This window comes from Salvelinus namaycush, chromosome 16, assembly GCF_016432855.1.
Source record: "Salvelinus namaycush isolate Seneca chromosome 16, SaNama_1.0, whole genome shotgun sequence".
Lineage (NCBI taxonomy): Eukaryota > Metazoa > Chordata > Actinopteri > Salmoniformes > Salmonidae > Salvelinus > Salvelinus namaycush.
In genome coordinates this window covers 11,812,058-11,827,499 of record NC_052322.1, presented here as the reverse complement: position 1 = coordinate 11,827,499, position 15,442 = coordinate 11,812,058, and the positions used below count along the sequence as shown (strand labels likewise).

General features: G+C 42.5%; 1 protein-coding gene across 1 annotated transcript; it reads left to right on the top strand.

The window, feature by feature from the left end:
• The first annotated feature begins 5,409 nt into the window (after positions 1–5,409).
• On the top strand, positions 5,410–11,250 carry mkrn4 (makorin, ring finger protein, 4). Its single transcript, XM_039009996.1, has 8 exons — positions 5,410–5,647; positions 6,510–6,644; positions 6,744–7,027; positions 8,701–8,837; positions 9,183–9,442; positions 9,588–9,695; positions 9,886–10,006; positions 10,142–11,250. Exons 1-8 carry the CDS (start codon positions 5,595–5,597, stop codon positions 10,280–10,282), a joined length of 1,239 nt encoding a protein of 412 aa, XP_038865924.1. The 5' UTR covers positions 5,410–5,594; the 3' UTR covers positions 10,283–11,250.
• Positions 11,251–15,442: the final 4,192 nt, after the last annotated feature.

The window sequence follows — 15,442 nt, the reverse complement described above, 5'->3', positions numbered from 1 at the left end:
CAACTGAATATTTGTTAACATTTTCATACTTGTCTCGGAATCGTTTCATACACTACTGGTACTGTTAGCAGTAGAGCAATTGTTTTAGGGAATTTAATTGTAGTTAGGGAATAAAAAAAAAAGTTAATGAATAATGTACACCAGAATAATGGTGCTAATTTTGTTAGATTGTACAGATGTGTGCTCTTTGGTTTATCCAAGGTACCTAAGTGGTGAGTTCTAATGTTATAATATACCTGTGTACACAATGTATAGATTATGACAACTAATGACACAAAGTCTTTCGTTAATTTTTGAAGCTGTCATCTTTCAGTCATCATCGGTTATGGACAGGTACCACTGTGAAATGTGACTACCCCCAACATGTTTTCTGAAATAATATTTTCTAGATGGGTTTGGCCTTTTACTTTGAGATGTGTGATTCTGTATCTAATCTAGATGAATGGAGAACCAGCAAAGGACCAGTCCTTAAACCTTAGTGTATTACTTACGTTACTGGTACATGTAATAATGTGTTGTCTGCCTATCTTACCACAACTCAGGACAGACAACGTGGTTGCTTTGTGGATTAAAGAAATGTCTGGCATAATACATTTGAATGATGAGAGATGAATATCAAGACTCTACCAAAATCACACCTTTGAACTCTGCATCCACTCAGGACTATAATGTACAACACTGAACAAACTACTTTTTCAAGGATTTTATGTATTCTATCTACAATTTCATTATTGTTTCTAGGTCTGCACTCTCTGGGTTTGGGGCTTTAATAAATGCAAAATAGCAAATAAAAAGTGTTTTATATAAAGTTGTAGAACTCAACTACCTCATGAAATTGGTGACCTATGAACGCTCTGCTTACTGGAAGTACATCAGTGGTGGGCCGTCAGGGCCAGCAAGGCCTTCTCTGCTGGCCTAAACATCATCAGAATATATATATTTTTTTTAAATATATTTTCCCACAAATATGTATTAAATTATTCCCCAGAGTAAGAGTTATACTCTTCATTTCATAGCTTTCCTTTTGGTTGCTGTAAGAAATTGTATTAGATATTGGTAACTTGTTTTAACAACTTCTCAACATTAGCTATATTTGACACAACATCCACACAACCCCTCTTTCTCTTGGACATATGCTGGTCTCATTAGACGACAACCATCGACACACACACAACTCCCCTCCCCCATGACAATCACGGACACACACAACTCAAGGTTGGAGCACAAGACAAAGGACTGTGGGAAGAGCCAATGGAATGTCGACATCAGGCCCGGACAGGACAACCCACGACCCAGATCGACCAATCGGAAGGCCAGACGACAAGATCAACCTACTTTGCTAGTTGCCTATATAATTTGAATGTACTGTGTAGAGCGCTCTCTTCTCCGACGATTCCATAAGAATCAGACAGAAAGGGGCCGTGCACGCTTTTGCCTGATATCTTTACACTTGAATAAAACGGCCTTATTATACAAATATCCACCTCGTCCTATGTCTCCACTTGTTCTCCTGTCTCCAGTAAACGTTTTATCAACATTGCACTGCTTCCAGCCCCAGGTTGAGATTTGGAGGGCTGGTCTTTATGTTAGATCTTTTATCCAATCATATTCAGCCATCATGTGTTGCCAGGGGTCTAAAATCTGCCCTCAGGCCTTCAGAATCAACAGTGCGGGCGCTTGTAGCTTAAAGGAATGGAAATGAAAATTTAGTGTCAACCAATCAGCTTTAGAGTTGGCTATTGTACGCCTGCAGGCTGGCTCCAGTGTTACACAGGAGCCAGCTAGCAGGCGTAGTGCGTGCACGTCTTTTGATTGGATTACCAATATTGAGAGGCAGGTCCTATGGGCAGGTCTATGCAGAACTTCAGAACTAGGAAACTGAATTTGATAAACGAATTAATTCGCGTACTACTAAACTGTTTTTTCAATCCACAATGGCGGAAGGAGGAGAAGATATCGATTTGGTCGAGGATATTGTCATATATACATATATTCATATACCTAGCTCATTATATCAAGCACATATATTAAGCATTATTTAAGAGGCCATAGGGTTTTAGAATCTGCTTGTGACCATAGGATTAAAAGATTGCTCAACACACCCCATTTCTAAAGCACAAAACTGCTGATGCACCGAACAGGATACCCATTGTTACAAAACTGCAGACCGCACAAAACAGTTCCTGACTTAAGTAATTGCTCACATCCCTCCAATCAGGAAACCCCCTAGCCCCAAGACAGTAACTGCAAGTTACTGTCTCCTCTTATCTCATGACTCCTAGACACACACAAATATTTCATCTCGCACGAACACACACACCTCACTCCCTCTCTACTGGTCGGGTGCCAAGAGCAGAGGACTCATGCTGTGCACCAATGGGGCTACTGCTATGGCCAGAGCAGACCCGCCTCCAACTCTTCAGGACCAGTCAGAAGATCAACCCGAAGAGACTATACCCACATTGTTCCATGTATAAAAACTGCTGTAACCTTTGTTTAGATATCCTTTTCAGCTGACTCCTTCCGAGCCATATGACAAGGTCCGTGTCACGTTAAACTGCAAGGCAAGATATCTTTGACTTGAATAAACTGCCTTTTGCTACAACTGAAATCCACTCTGTCCAGTGTCCATGATTTGGTCTCACTCTCCAGTAAATGAAACACCAACAATATAATTATAACGCCATTCTCAAGACGAACTTTTCAAGAAAAGTTAGACATTGTAAGGAGAGGTCAAGGAGCGATTTATCCGATTTGAAGATGTGACAAGCGGCAAGCGAGCTGATGACATTGCCGCTCTTATTTTCCGTTTCTTGGAGGAAAATGAATGTAGTCTGGATAAAGTTGTGGCACAGTGTTTTGATGGCGCAGCAGTCATGGCATCTGGACTCAATGGGGTGCAGGCTAAAGTTAAGGAGAGGGCACCGATGGCCTTATTCATTCACTGCTATGCACATCGACTAAATGTAGTACTGACTCAAGGAGCCTCAAAGCTTAAAGAATGCAAGGTCTTCTTTGCCAACCTCAATGGCCTTGCAGCATTTTTCTCACGATCCCCTAAGCGCACGCAACTGATGGATGACATCTGCAAGCGTCGTCTTCCTAAGGTTGCCCCAACGAGGTGGCAATATACATCTAGATTGGTCAATGCAGTCTTTGAAAAGAGAGTTGCCCTAAAGGAGCTGTTTAACCACTTACTGGAACATCATGATGACCATGACGGGGATACTGTGCTTATGGCTGATGGATTTAATGCACGTTTGGATGATTTTGAGTTTTGTTTTTTGCTTGAAACATTCAATGGGATTTTTAATTATTCGGATGTGCTTTTTGGAATTCTACAGAAACAAACTTTGGATGTACAATTCTGCCTGACAAGGGTGAACGAGTTTTGTGACACAATTGAGCGAGAGAGGTGCAGGTTCAGTCAAATCTACGATGACACAGCGCGCATCTCAAATTCACCCAGCGCACGGAGACACTTGCACATACTATCAACAACTCCACAGCAATATTCTGGACAACATTCTTTGCCAGATACGAAACAGGTTTCAAGACCACGAAAAATTTATGTTTCTCTCCCTCCTGGACCCCCGGCACTTTCAGACCTACCGGAAAAAAATTCCCGCAAACAGCCTTCTCCAGCTTAACAGAGAGTCACGGAACACTGTTCGACCTATCCAAGCTAAAAACAGAACTGACTGTAATGTATGCTATGACTGATTTTGAAGGGAAAAGTCCCTCTGATCTCCTTAAGCAGAAAAATCTGAATGAGGACATGGGGCAACTTTACACATTGGCATGTGTGACAGTGACTATCCCTGTGTCCACGGCTTCTGTCGAGCGGTCATTCTCGGCCTTAAAGCGAATCAAAACGTATTCCAGAAATGCTACTGGACAGACTCGGCTTTCAGCATTAGCCTCCATGTCGATAGAAAAGGACTTATTGGTGGAACTAAAACGCACAGATAGACTGCACAACAGAGTCATTGAAGTCTTCTTGAGGAAAGAAAGGAGGAAGGATTTTGTGTTCAAATAATCAGTCTTTGGTGAGTAGGCATACAATGCATGCTATTTTTTATTAAATGTGTATTTATGTTTCGCATTTTATTTCGTTAATATTAAATAGCCTATATATTAACAAAATATAATGGCAAATTGCCTATGTTGCAAATTATTTATTTTTATTTTTATTTTCAGTGAATAGTTATGTGTCTTTATCATCACGGTGAAACTGCTTTGGGTGCGACAATGCGCTGTTTAGTGAACACACTGTATTTATTTTTTGGGGGACTTAAAGCTCAAAGTTTGTGGACCAGAAATGGATAGAAGAAGAATATTAATATAACTCTGTTGCACTCGACTATGTTCTTGCCTATTAGTTGAACTGTACTGTATTGTACTCTTCCCCTGCAATTCTCTGAATAAAAATGTCAATTTCAAGGTGACGCAACGCCTGGTTATACTGCATTTCTGTCTAAATGTATAGTGTCTAGAGCCATGGCATCATAATGATGGTAATAAGAGGTGGATTAATTCGGGTGGGACTGTGTAGGACCTCACTGAAGGCCCAGGCCCCAGGCCCACGGCACGCCACTGAAGTACATTGTACATAAAGTGATACTAAAATGTTTTCCAATTGCAGTATATGTAGCTAATGTATATAGTATATATTCACAAAATTTGCGGCCAAATTTTGTTAGAGGCACATGAGATAAATTGGGAACAATAGAATATTCTTTCTCCAGTTGAAACAGTTTTTCAAGATATCAGATTGTCAAAAACTCTGTGAAGGCAACAGTTATTTTTGTGACTAGCTGTACTTCGTCCAAATAATGAACAGATACAAGTTGCAGCACTTTAATAGTTTTGTACATGATTGTGTCTCAATTTTTGAATTTAATAATATTTATTTGATATACTGCTAGTATATACTACTAGTCTTTTCAAAGACTAGTACATTCCAGTAAATGATCATATACAATATTTTAATGAGACATTTACAGTTATTGATACATGTATGCTTAATTAGGGTGGTGCTTAATTAGGGTGGTAATGGGCGTATTCGATTATGCTGAGCTACAGGGCGCCGGTCTATTACCCGTGACGTGGACGGGCAAAAGCCGTGAGGAAGGAACGCCATTCTCAAATCGATCAGTGATCTGCTGCTGCTTGGTCATGTCAACAAGGCAGCATGGCGCATCGTCCAGAACCATACCTCTCTTTTCCATTTAAAATATGTTTGCAGTTTCAAACTAGTTTTCATCGGGAAGGCAATACATATTTTGTAAAGCTATCCATGTTGCATGTGAAAACAGAATCCTACTCATTACTCCACGTACGAATTACGTCACTTTTGTTTTGAGCTGACTTCGCAGTGGACTTTGAACGGGGCACCTGGCGCACGACCGGAGGCTGCCAGGTTCTTTCTCCAGGTGCAAAACATGTCTACCCGGGCCAGATTAATCGAATCCCCCATTGGTTCCTTTCCTAATTGGATAAATGGGAAAGTAACGCCCGCTTTCTATTTAGCTGAAAAGTTTTTAGCTGTTTTTTTGGGGGGGCAATAACATCAACAAGACGCAGGCCAGAAAATGGAGTCAGATATAGGTCAAACTTCGTATTTTCGCAGGGGTGTAACTTGTAGGTATGCATCCCAAAATTAACTTGTTTCATATGGCCTTGAATGCGATTTGTTTGAAAGAACTGTGACTAAATGCAATTAATTTGTTCATCTTCCTCTGAAACTGTTCTGCTGCACAGGGCACTTTTTTGTCGATGGCTGCTGCACAGGTCTTGACTATTGTTTGCTGACTTGTTATATTTGAATAACATGAACAAAAGTGAAGTTGTGGTGGAGCACGAGGCATTGTGTATGTGACGTAGTATGTTAACCGCTTATGTGCCATTTGCTGTAGTCTGTTCTTGAAAAACAAAGACGACTTTTGTTTGACAAACAATAATGGAACAATATGGTTTTCCGTGTCATGACTCTTATGAACGTCCTTCAATTAATAGAAGGATTTGCAGGTATAGTTTTGGTTAAAGAACTAGGTCGGGTTTCGGAAACACAGCCCATCTATTCTGAAAAAAAATAGTTTATTCTTCGATTAACCCTAACGTGCACCAGGCGTGTCTTGATCTGTTGCAATGATGTTTACATCCGGTTGTAGCGCACAAAAGTTAATTGGGTGAACTTCTACGACTAAAGCATAATGACTCTGTTAAGAGCAGTTATTTAAAGTTAATTGGAAATCGTTAACTACACTTTTCAGATGTCGTTGCTATGGACTTAATTGCCTCTAGTTGCTAACGCTAACTAGCTAGCTAACGCGTAACTAACAAGTTCAATGTTTGGTTAAAAGGGTTCGAACCCCGGTCACTACACACCCACATCGAGAAGAGCATGAGCTTGCCTTGCAGTCTTGACACTTTATTTCTTATTTTTTTTGTATGCCGAGTCTCAAATCTACAGTGAATGTGATGGTTCCATGACATCTGTTTTACAGGCAATTCTTGAACGGTTCATGCAGATTCGGTTCGAGCTGTCATTATCTACACGAGTTGCCATCAGTGTTGCCACCGACATCCCAAATATGCAGGTACTTCCAGAAAGGTGGATGCTGGTTTGGAGATGGCTGCAGGTGAGACATTTAAATTCATAATGACCTGACTACCTAATCAGACTACCTTTACACTACCTACTTTCTGAGTCATTTAATGATGTTTTGCCTATTCTACAGATATCTCCACATCACTGATCCTGAGGCAGCCAGTGCGGGGTTGAGTAGGAGGGGTTCAGCACCTGTGGTTCACACCCCGTGGGTTGGCCATGCACTACCAGAGCGTAGAGGATCAGAGCCATCGCTACTGCAGGCACAGGGCTTCTACAGCCAAGGACGACAGGGCTCAGAGTCCATGCAGACCTATGTAGCACACCTCCAGCACAACTTTGGCCGTCAGAACACTGATATCACAGAAGAGGATGTAGCCGAAAGTTCATCGCAAACTTCAACGCAACGACAGGGTATGGCTTCAATTGGTCCCCTTAGCTAGGTTTTACCCTGGTATCGGGGTATACTGTTGACCTGGTTCCTGATCTGTTTGTCCATTCTTGCCAATTCAAATGTTTGGCATTACAATGACCCTAGGGGTTAGCAAGGTTGCTCAAATGGATCTGGGACTAGGATGGTGTATTGTAGTACTGTACAGAGGAATTTGACTGTGTAAAAAAACGTCAACTGCGTTTATTTTCAGCAAACTAAACATGTGTAAATATTTGTATGAACATAACACGATTCAACAACTGAGACCTAAACTGAACAAGTTCCACAAACATGTGACTAACAGAACTTGAATAATGTGTCCCTGAACAAAGGGGGTGGTCAAAATTAACAGTCAGTATCTGGTGTGGCCACCAGCTGCATTAAGTACTGCAGTGCATCTCCTCATGGACTGCACCAGATTTGCCAGTTCTTGCTGTGAGATGTTACCCCACTCTTCCACCAAGGTTCCCAGACATTTCTGGGGGGGGGAATGGCCCTAGCCCTCACTCTCTGATCCAACAGGTCCTAGATGTGCTCAATGGGATTTAGATCCGGGCTCTTCGCTGGCCATGGCAGGACACTGACATTCCTGTCTTGCAGGAAATCACGCACAGAACGAGCAGTATGGCTGTTGGCATTGTCATGCTGGTGGCATTGTCATGTCAGGATGAGCCTGCAGGAAGGGTACCACATGAGGGAGGAGGATGTCTTCCCTGTAAAGCACAGCGTTGAGGTTGCCTGCAATGACAACAAGTTCAGTCCGATGATGCTGTAACACACCACCCCAGACCATGACGGACTCCACCTACAAATCGATCCCGCTCCAGAGTACAGGCCTCGGTGTAACGCTCAGTCCTTCAATGATAAACGCAAATCCGACCATCACCCCTGGTGAGACAAAACCGTGACTCGTCAGTGACGAGCAGTTTTTGCCAGTTCTGTCTGGTCCAGCGACGGTGGGTTTGTGCCCATAGGCGACGTTGTTGCCGGTGATGTCTAGTGAGGACCTGCCTTACAACAGGCCTACAAGCCCTCAGTACAGCCTCTGTCTTCAATAGGCTGAGAGTCTGAGCACTGATGGGAGGGATTGTGCGTTCCTGGTGTAACTCGGGCAGCTGTTGTTGCCATCCTGTACCTGTCCCGCAGGTGTGATGTTTGGCTGTACCGAACCTGTGCAGGTGTTACACGTGATCTGCCACTGGACGATCAGCTCTCCATCCTGTTTCCCTGTAGTGCTGTCTTAGGCTTCTCACAGTACGGACATTGCAATTTATTGCCCTGGCCACATATGCAGTCCTCATGCCTCCTTACAGCATGCCTAAGGCACGTTCACGCAGATGAGCAGGGACCCTGGGCATCTTTTGGTGTTTTTCAGAGTCAGAAAGGCCTCTTTAGTGTCCTATGTTTTCATAACTGTGACCTTAATTTCCTACCTTCTGTAAGCTTTTAGTGTCTTAATGACCATTCCACAGGTGCATGTTCATTAGTTTGTGGTTCATTGAACAAGCATGGGAAACCCTTTACAATAAATATCTGGAGTTATTTGGATTTTTACAAATTATCTTTGAAAACAGGGTCCTGAAAAAGGGATGTTTCTTGTTTTGCTGAGTTTGTTACAACCAAGTACTACTACACAATGTCCCTTTATTTGCAGCGGCGTCATCACATGCTAATGTCACAGAGCCCCAAGCTTCAGTCCAACAGTGTCCTGAGACATCGGCCCAAACTACAGTTCCATCCAGCACACTGTCGGCTCAAGCAGGCGAATGGAGGCCTTTAGTCAATCAGCAGGTTTGTCATTGTTATGGAAATTAGGTTACTTTCTCTGCTACCTCAAGGAATTTTTTTATGCAATCTCAGTCAAGATGTACAATATACCCTGATAGCACATGGAAATATTTAGTATTTGTTTTTTGTTTAAGGGATTCAAGATTGTCCTAGATACTTGTGCCACAGCTTGAAAGGTCACCGCTGCTGAATTGGATAATTTTTGGTGGCGCAGTTGGTTAATACATTGTCAAGCAGAGCGACCATGTGCCCTCTGCCTCGCCAACACAAGTTCACCTACTGGGTTAGGATGTTGAGCATGGAAGCAATACTGCTAAGCAGCACAATGAAGCCTGTTCCATTTGTTAGCAGGAGCCTTCCTCCCTGGAGGTAGCAGCAGAGCATGGTGCCTCCTCTGCCACTGCTGCCTTCCAGACGGCCCAGGAGCATACGGAATCCTTCAACCAAAGTAAAGATGTGACCTGTGGCATCTGCATGGAGACTGTGTACGAGAAGACCAGTGCTGAGGAGAGGCGCTTTGGCATCCTGCCCAACTGCAGTCATCCTTTCTGCCTGAGCTGCATTGTCACCTGGAGGAAAACCAAAAACTTCCATGAAGAAGTTATAAAGTAAGATGGCAGGGCAGCATAGTTTATGGCAGTATTTTAAAAAAAAATGTAAGTTTTGTTTTACTAGGGGTGTTCTGTTCTGTTTGTTGTTTTTATTTTTTTACTTGCCTGGAAGGGCTAAACATTTTTGTCTTCTTTGCCAAAGGAGCTGCCCACAGTGCAGAGTGAAGTCTGCGTTTTACGTCCCTAACAAGTACTGGGTGGAGGGACAACCAAAGGAAACCCTAATCCGTAACTTCAAAGCGAAATGCAGGTTAGCTTTTGTCATTCTGTCTCGAATTGTCAAATGGTGCTCTTTCTGGGATATTGGCTTTAAAGGAATGTGATTCTTCCTGATTAATCAAGAATTCCTGCTTTTCTTCCATTCATGTTATTGAAATGTCCCTGTCCCCTAGCCAAAATTCAGATTTTCTGTTGTCCTGGTCACATCCCTGTTTTTCCAGTAAAAGAAGATGTAGTTTCTTCATGCGTCATGGATGCTGTCCCTTCAAGACTGAGTGTCTCTATTGGCATGACCTGCCTCATGGCTACAGACCACCTCGCCAACGCAGATCAGCACGTTCTGTAAATATTTGACGTCACTTTTGCTTCACACACACTTTAACATAGATAAATAGAAACGGGAACAGACATTTGATATTGTGACCACTCAATGAATTTCTAAATTGCAGAAGGTTTTTTGTTGCTCTTATCCAATAGCACCATGCGATGAGTCTGGATGACTTGGGCAGCCTACAACTTCTTGACTATGTCATTGCTATGACTCTGCTGGATGACTTGCTGGATGATGAGGATGATGATGAGTTCCCCCTGTACCTGAATGAATATGACCTATTCTGAGCACCACCCTTCTCCAAGGAATTGGTATGCAATGGTTGGCTAGGTCCTCTACTCTAACCCAATTAAAGAAGGCTGACATTTATTCACTCACTGTCTCTCAGAACTGAAGTCCCTATATATGCTGCATATATCTGCTCTCCTGGTGGGGAGAATAATTGTTTGCGGTATAGGCCCAGCACTTGCAGACCTGTTGCTTGAAGAACTGTACCGAAGGCTAGGATTACCACTGGTTCCCTTACTAGGATTGTTAAGCCTCCCACACTTGATATGAACAATACTAACCAACAGCTAACCTTTTGGTTGGATTCAGGGCTGGTTGTTAGACAGGAAGATTGGTTCTTCTCTTGCTGTTGATGGCCTTGGTTCATTGCAAGTAGAGGCAGGGTTAATTGATGTGGTGCTCTGCTTTGGATTGCCCTCTGTTCCATTGGTTGGTCCTGTTTATAAAAAAAAGTGTTACTTGTGCCAATGCTGTGTCACTGTTGCCATTTGCACCATTTAGAAAGTGAGATTTTTTTTATTTTTAGAATGTGTAGTTTGTATTTTATGTCTAAATTGGAAGTATACTTTGCCTTGCCCTAAGACATGGCGATACTCCTATAGCATCATACAAATCTTGCCATGCCTCAGGGCAATACATTGCCCTGCCCTGCTATTTGTCACCTGTCTATGACATACTTGAGTGGAGGCTGCTGAGGACAGGACGGCTCATAATAATGTCCGGGAATGGTATCAAACGTATGAAAACCATGTTTTTGTTACCGTTCCATTCTTCTCCATTCCAGCCATTATGAGCCATTCTCCCCTCAGCAGTCTCCACTGTACTTGAAATCCTTTACTGTACTGTTGACAGGGCATGACACTCTCGTTGACATGCTGATTGAAGACCGTAATGTCTGATTTTTATTACTTCTAACCTGTTTGTATTTGCACGCACAGAAAAGAGAATTAAACATAGTTTCACCGTTTGCCTGTTTTAATTGTTTTGCTCATTCTGTCTAACCTGCTTCGGGGAATGGCCGTATCTAACCTGCTTCGGGGAATGGCCGTCTAACCTGCTTCGGGGAATGGCCGTGTCTAACCTGCTTCGGGGTTTGACAACCACTGTATACTGTTTTGGCTTCAGTATGAATGTTGAGCACACACCAGTAACCAAGTTTGACTTGAAGCCAATCAAGTTTGTTTACACAAGCATCCCAATTTTGATGTTTTGACATGTCAGATATCTGAAATATCTGATTTTTAAAAGATGTGAATTGGTAATAAAAAAAAAACATCTATTGGGCTGCCTGTCTAAACACAGCCATTGCTGGCTTCATGTCATACTGGGTTGATTGTTTTAACCTTTTCACACTAAAGCCACAATCCTATAGTGGTTGTCATCAAAACTGCTTGGTGTGGATGACTTGCACGTTTTCAGAAAGTGTTTTGTATTGCAAAAGTGAATCACTTCCAATACATGCAGTTAAATGGTTCTGTCGCTCCAGCCAGCAAGGGTTTGATGGCTGCTCTCGGTTGTTGCTCTGTTCATTCTTCACGGGGGGATAACAGTGCCCTCCAGGCTCTGTGGGTGTTCCAGCGACGGTCAGACCCCGACCGCTGCATCCACACTTGTCTTGACACTTTGCCAGGCGGAAATATGCCGAAACGATGGTAAATTGGAGAAATGCGGTGATAAAGTTACCAATTGTCATACTTGGTAAAAGTAATGCCTTAACAGAAAATAACTCATGTGAAAGTCACCCAATAAAATACTAGAGTAAAAGTATTTGGGTTTTAAATGTACTTGTGTATAGAAAGTCAATGTAATTGCTAAAATATATTTTAAGTATAAAGTAAAAGTACAGAATTTCAAATTCCCTATATTAAGCAAACCAGATGGCACCATTAAATATATATTTTTTTATGAAATAAAGTATGGACTGCCAGGGTCACAACATCACTCTGACAATTTACAAACCAAGCATTTGTGTTTAGTGAGTCAGCCAGATCAGAGGCAGTAGAGATGACAAGGGTTGTCATAAGTGCATGAATTGGAGCTTTTCCCTGTCCTGCTAGCCATTTAAAATGTAACCAGTACTTTTGGGTGTCAGGGAAAATGTTTGGAGTAAAAAGTACATTGTTTTCTTTTGGAATGTAGTGAAGTAAAAGTAGTCAGATATTAACAGTAAAGTACAGATATCCCCAAAAAGTACTTAAGTAAAAAATACTTTAAAGTACTTTACACCACTGGAGAAATTACATGTCAGAGTTTGTTCCACTAAATCTTAATGCACATGTGAACACCATTGAGTAGGCCTATAGCTAATATTTTCATTGTAGCTGTACACAAAACTATAGTATACTGTTTTACATTCACAGCTAACAATCACCCTTAGCTATGGTCTTCTCAGCAAACCAGTCGCCTTCCAACTTAGCCTTTTATCCTTCATCCACCTCGTGCTTTCCCGGACCAGTATTCTCCGTCTGCTAAAATGTCTCGGGTAGGGGGAGCCTGCTCTGATTGTCCAGCTCCTGGGAGTCCTTGGCCCCTCATCACACCCCAGTGCAGAGACAAGCTGAGGGGACTATGCAAGCTTCTGAGGGGTGGTGGTAAAGCAATAGGATGGTGGACTAATAGATCCACAACCATCCTCACAGAGTGGGCTAGAGTTGGTGGTTCCACAGAGCAATAGCAGCTGTGTGGCTCTGGACTCGGAACCTGAGGAGGACTCCGGAAAGCAGAGGATGAAGATAAGTCTCTTCCCTGCTGTAGAGACCGAGAGGAGCTGTAGCAGCCGTGTGGGGTCGGCAGTAGGAACGGAGGGTTTGAAAGACCAGATAGTTAGACAGTCGACAATCTCATCACAGAAGCCAGCAGTATCAGTGAGTCCAAGCGATGCCCTGCCTGAGCATGTAAAGGTGAGAGAACTAAAGGGCATTACAGCGTTGTAGGCTATATTCAGTCACATCAGCATTCTATTGTTATCGTAGGAAATAGAAATCACGGATTAACTGAAGTTGATAGAATTTTCTGAGTTCGTAAACTAATGCATTTTTTTTAAGGCCTTACCTCAGCAGTGTAGCTGTCTGCTGGCGTACACTCCTGATCTCAGTCACAGCACAGCAGCCACACTCATCAAGAACCTCCCGATGAGAAAGGTCATGTTCCTCACCTCACAGTTCATTCAACATGGGGTGTCGAGTGGAGTTCGCCTCATAGCTGCATGTCAGACTTAAGACGTTTTTCTGATGAAGGCCAATGGCTGGCAAAATGTAATGTTTTAATCTCTGAACTAATACAATCTACAGCTTTGTAATTGTGTCTGAGAGAGTTGCATCTGTAATTTCAAGTTTTGTTACTCTGGTTTTCGGACTGCACCTCAAATTACATTGGCTGATGCCAATTATGTATATAATAATATGTTAAAGTAATTTAAATGTTGAAAGATAATGATTAAATAATTCCACTCTGAAACCTTATAACTGTATGAAATTGATTAGAATCATACATTTATTATCTGATGGGTTTGTTTAGGTTTAGTCAGTAAAAGTATAATTAATGATGTGTGTAGTTTTAGTCAGAATTAGGGTAAAACAATATATCTGTACACTATATTTATAGTATCTTAAACACAGACTGTCTGAGCAAAATTCGGTGCCGACCTTGCAAGGGGCCTCTGAGAGATTTGGGAGAGGGCAGTGAGTACTCCCTAATCTTGAGGGAAGACAGGGGAGTGCTTCCCACAGTCTCCCTAATCTTTGTCGGCTGGGTAGTGATACAGTATCTGCGTAGGATACCTACTGTTTGTGTGTGAATGTAAGTGCGTAAGGAGCCAGTATAAAATGAATGGTTTTGTACAACGGACTAGCGCTCTCGTGAATAAACATTTTGACTAACATAGTTTCATTCAACCAGAATCTTAGTGAGTAGTTTAATTGAAGTGGTTAATGAACATTGAGAACATAATTCTCGTAACATAATATTAATACATGGGACTTAAATAACCTTTTTCAAGGACCTAAAGTTGCTTTACGATAAAACACAAACAACCAGAGATCAAAACAACGGCAGACTAAACAGCAGTAAGAAAAAAGATGAAATAGAGAAGGGGGTTCCAGTATAAGTGAATATGTACTGTGTGTCTCAAATCCTATCCGATTCTATTTGTCACATGCGCTGAATACAACAGGTGTAGACCTTACAGTGAAATGCTTACTTATAAGCCCTTAACCAACACTGCAGTTTTAAGAAAAAAATTGATAATAAAAGTAACAAATAATTAAACAGCAGCAGTAAAATAACAATAGTGAGTCTATATACAGGGGGCACCGATACAGAGTCAATGTGCGGGGGCACCGGTTAGTCGAGGTAATTGAGGTAATATGTACATGTAGCTAGAGTTAAAGTGATTATGCATAGATAATAAACAGAGAGGAGCAGCAGCGTAAAAGAAGGGCCAAATCATTCAGTCTCCTGAGGGGGAATAGGTTTTGTCGTGCCCTCTTCACGACTGTCTTAGTGTGTTTGGACCATGATAGTTTGTTGGTGATGTGGACACCAAGGAACTTAAAGCTCTCAACCTGCTCCACTACAGCCCTGTTGATGAGAATGGGGGCATGATCGGTCCTCAATTTTCCTGTAGTCCACAATCATCTCCTTTGTCTTGTTCACGTTGAGGGAGAGGTTGTTGTCCTGGCACCACACGGCCAGGTCTCTGACCTCCTCCCTATAGGCTGTCTCGTTGTTGTCGGTGATCAGGCCTACCACTGTTGCATCATCGGCAAACTTGATGATGGTGTTGGAGTCGTGCTTGGCCTTGCAGTCATGGGTGAACAGGGAGTACAGGAGGGGACTGAGCACGCACCCCTGAGCGGCACCTGTGTTGAGGATCAGCGTGGCGGATGTGTTGTTACCTACCCTTACCACCTGGGGGCGGGCGTCAGGAAGTCCAGGATCCAGTTGCAGAGGGAGGTGTTTAATCCCAGGGTCCTTAGCTTAGTGATGAGCTTTGAGGGCACTATGGTGTTGAACACTGAGCTGTAGTCAATGAATAGCATTCTCACATAGGTGTTCCTTTTGTACAGATGAGAAAGGGCAGTGTTGAGTGCAATAGAGATTGCATCATCTGTGGATCTGTTGGGGTGGTATGCAAATCAGAGTGGGTCTAGGGTTTCTAG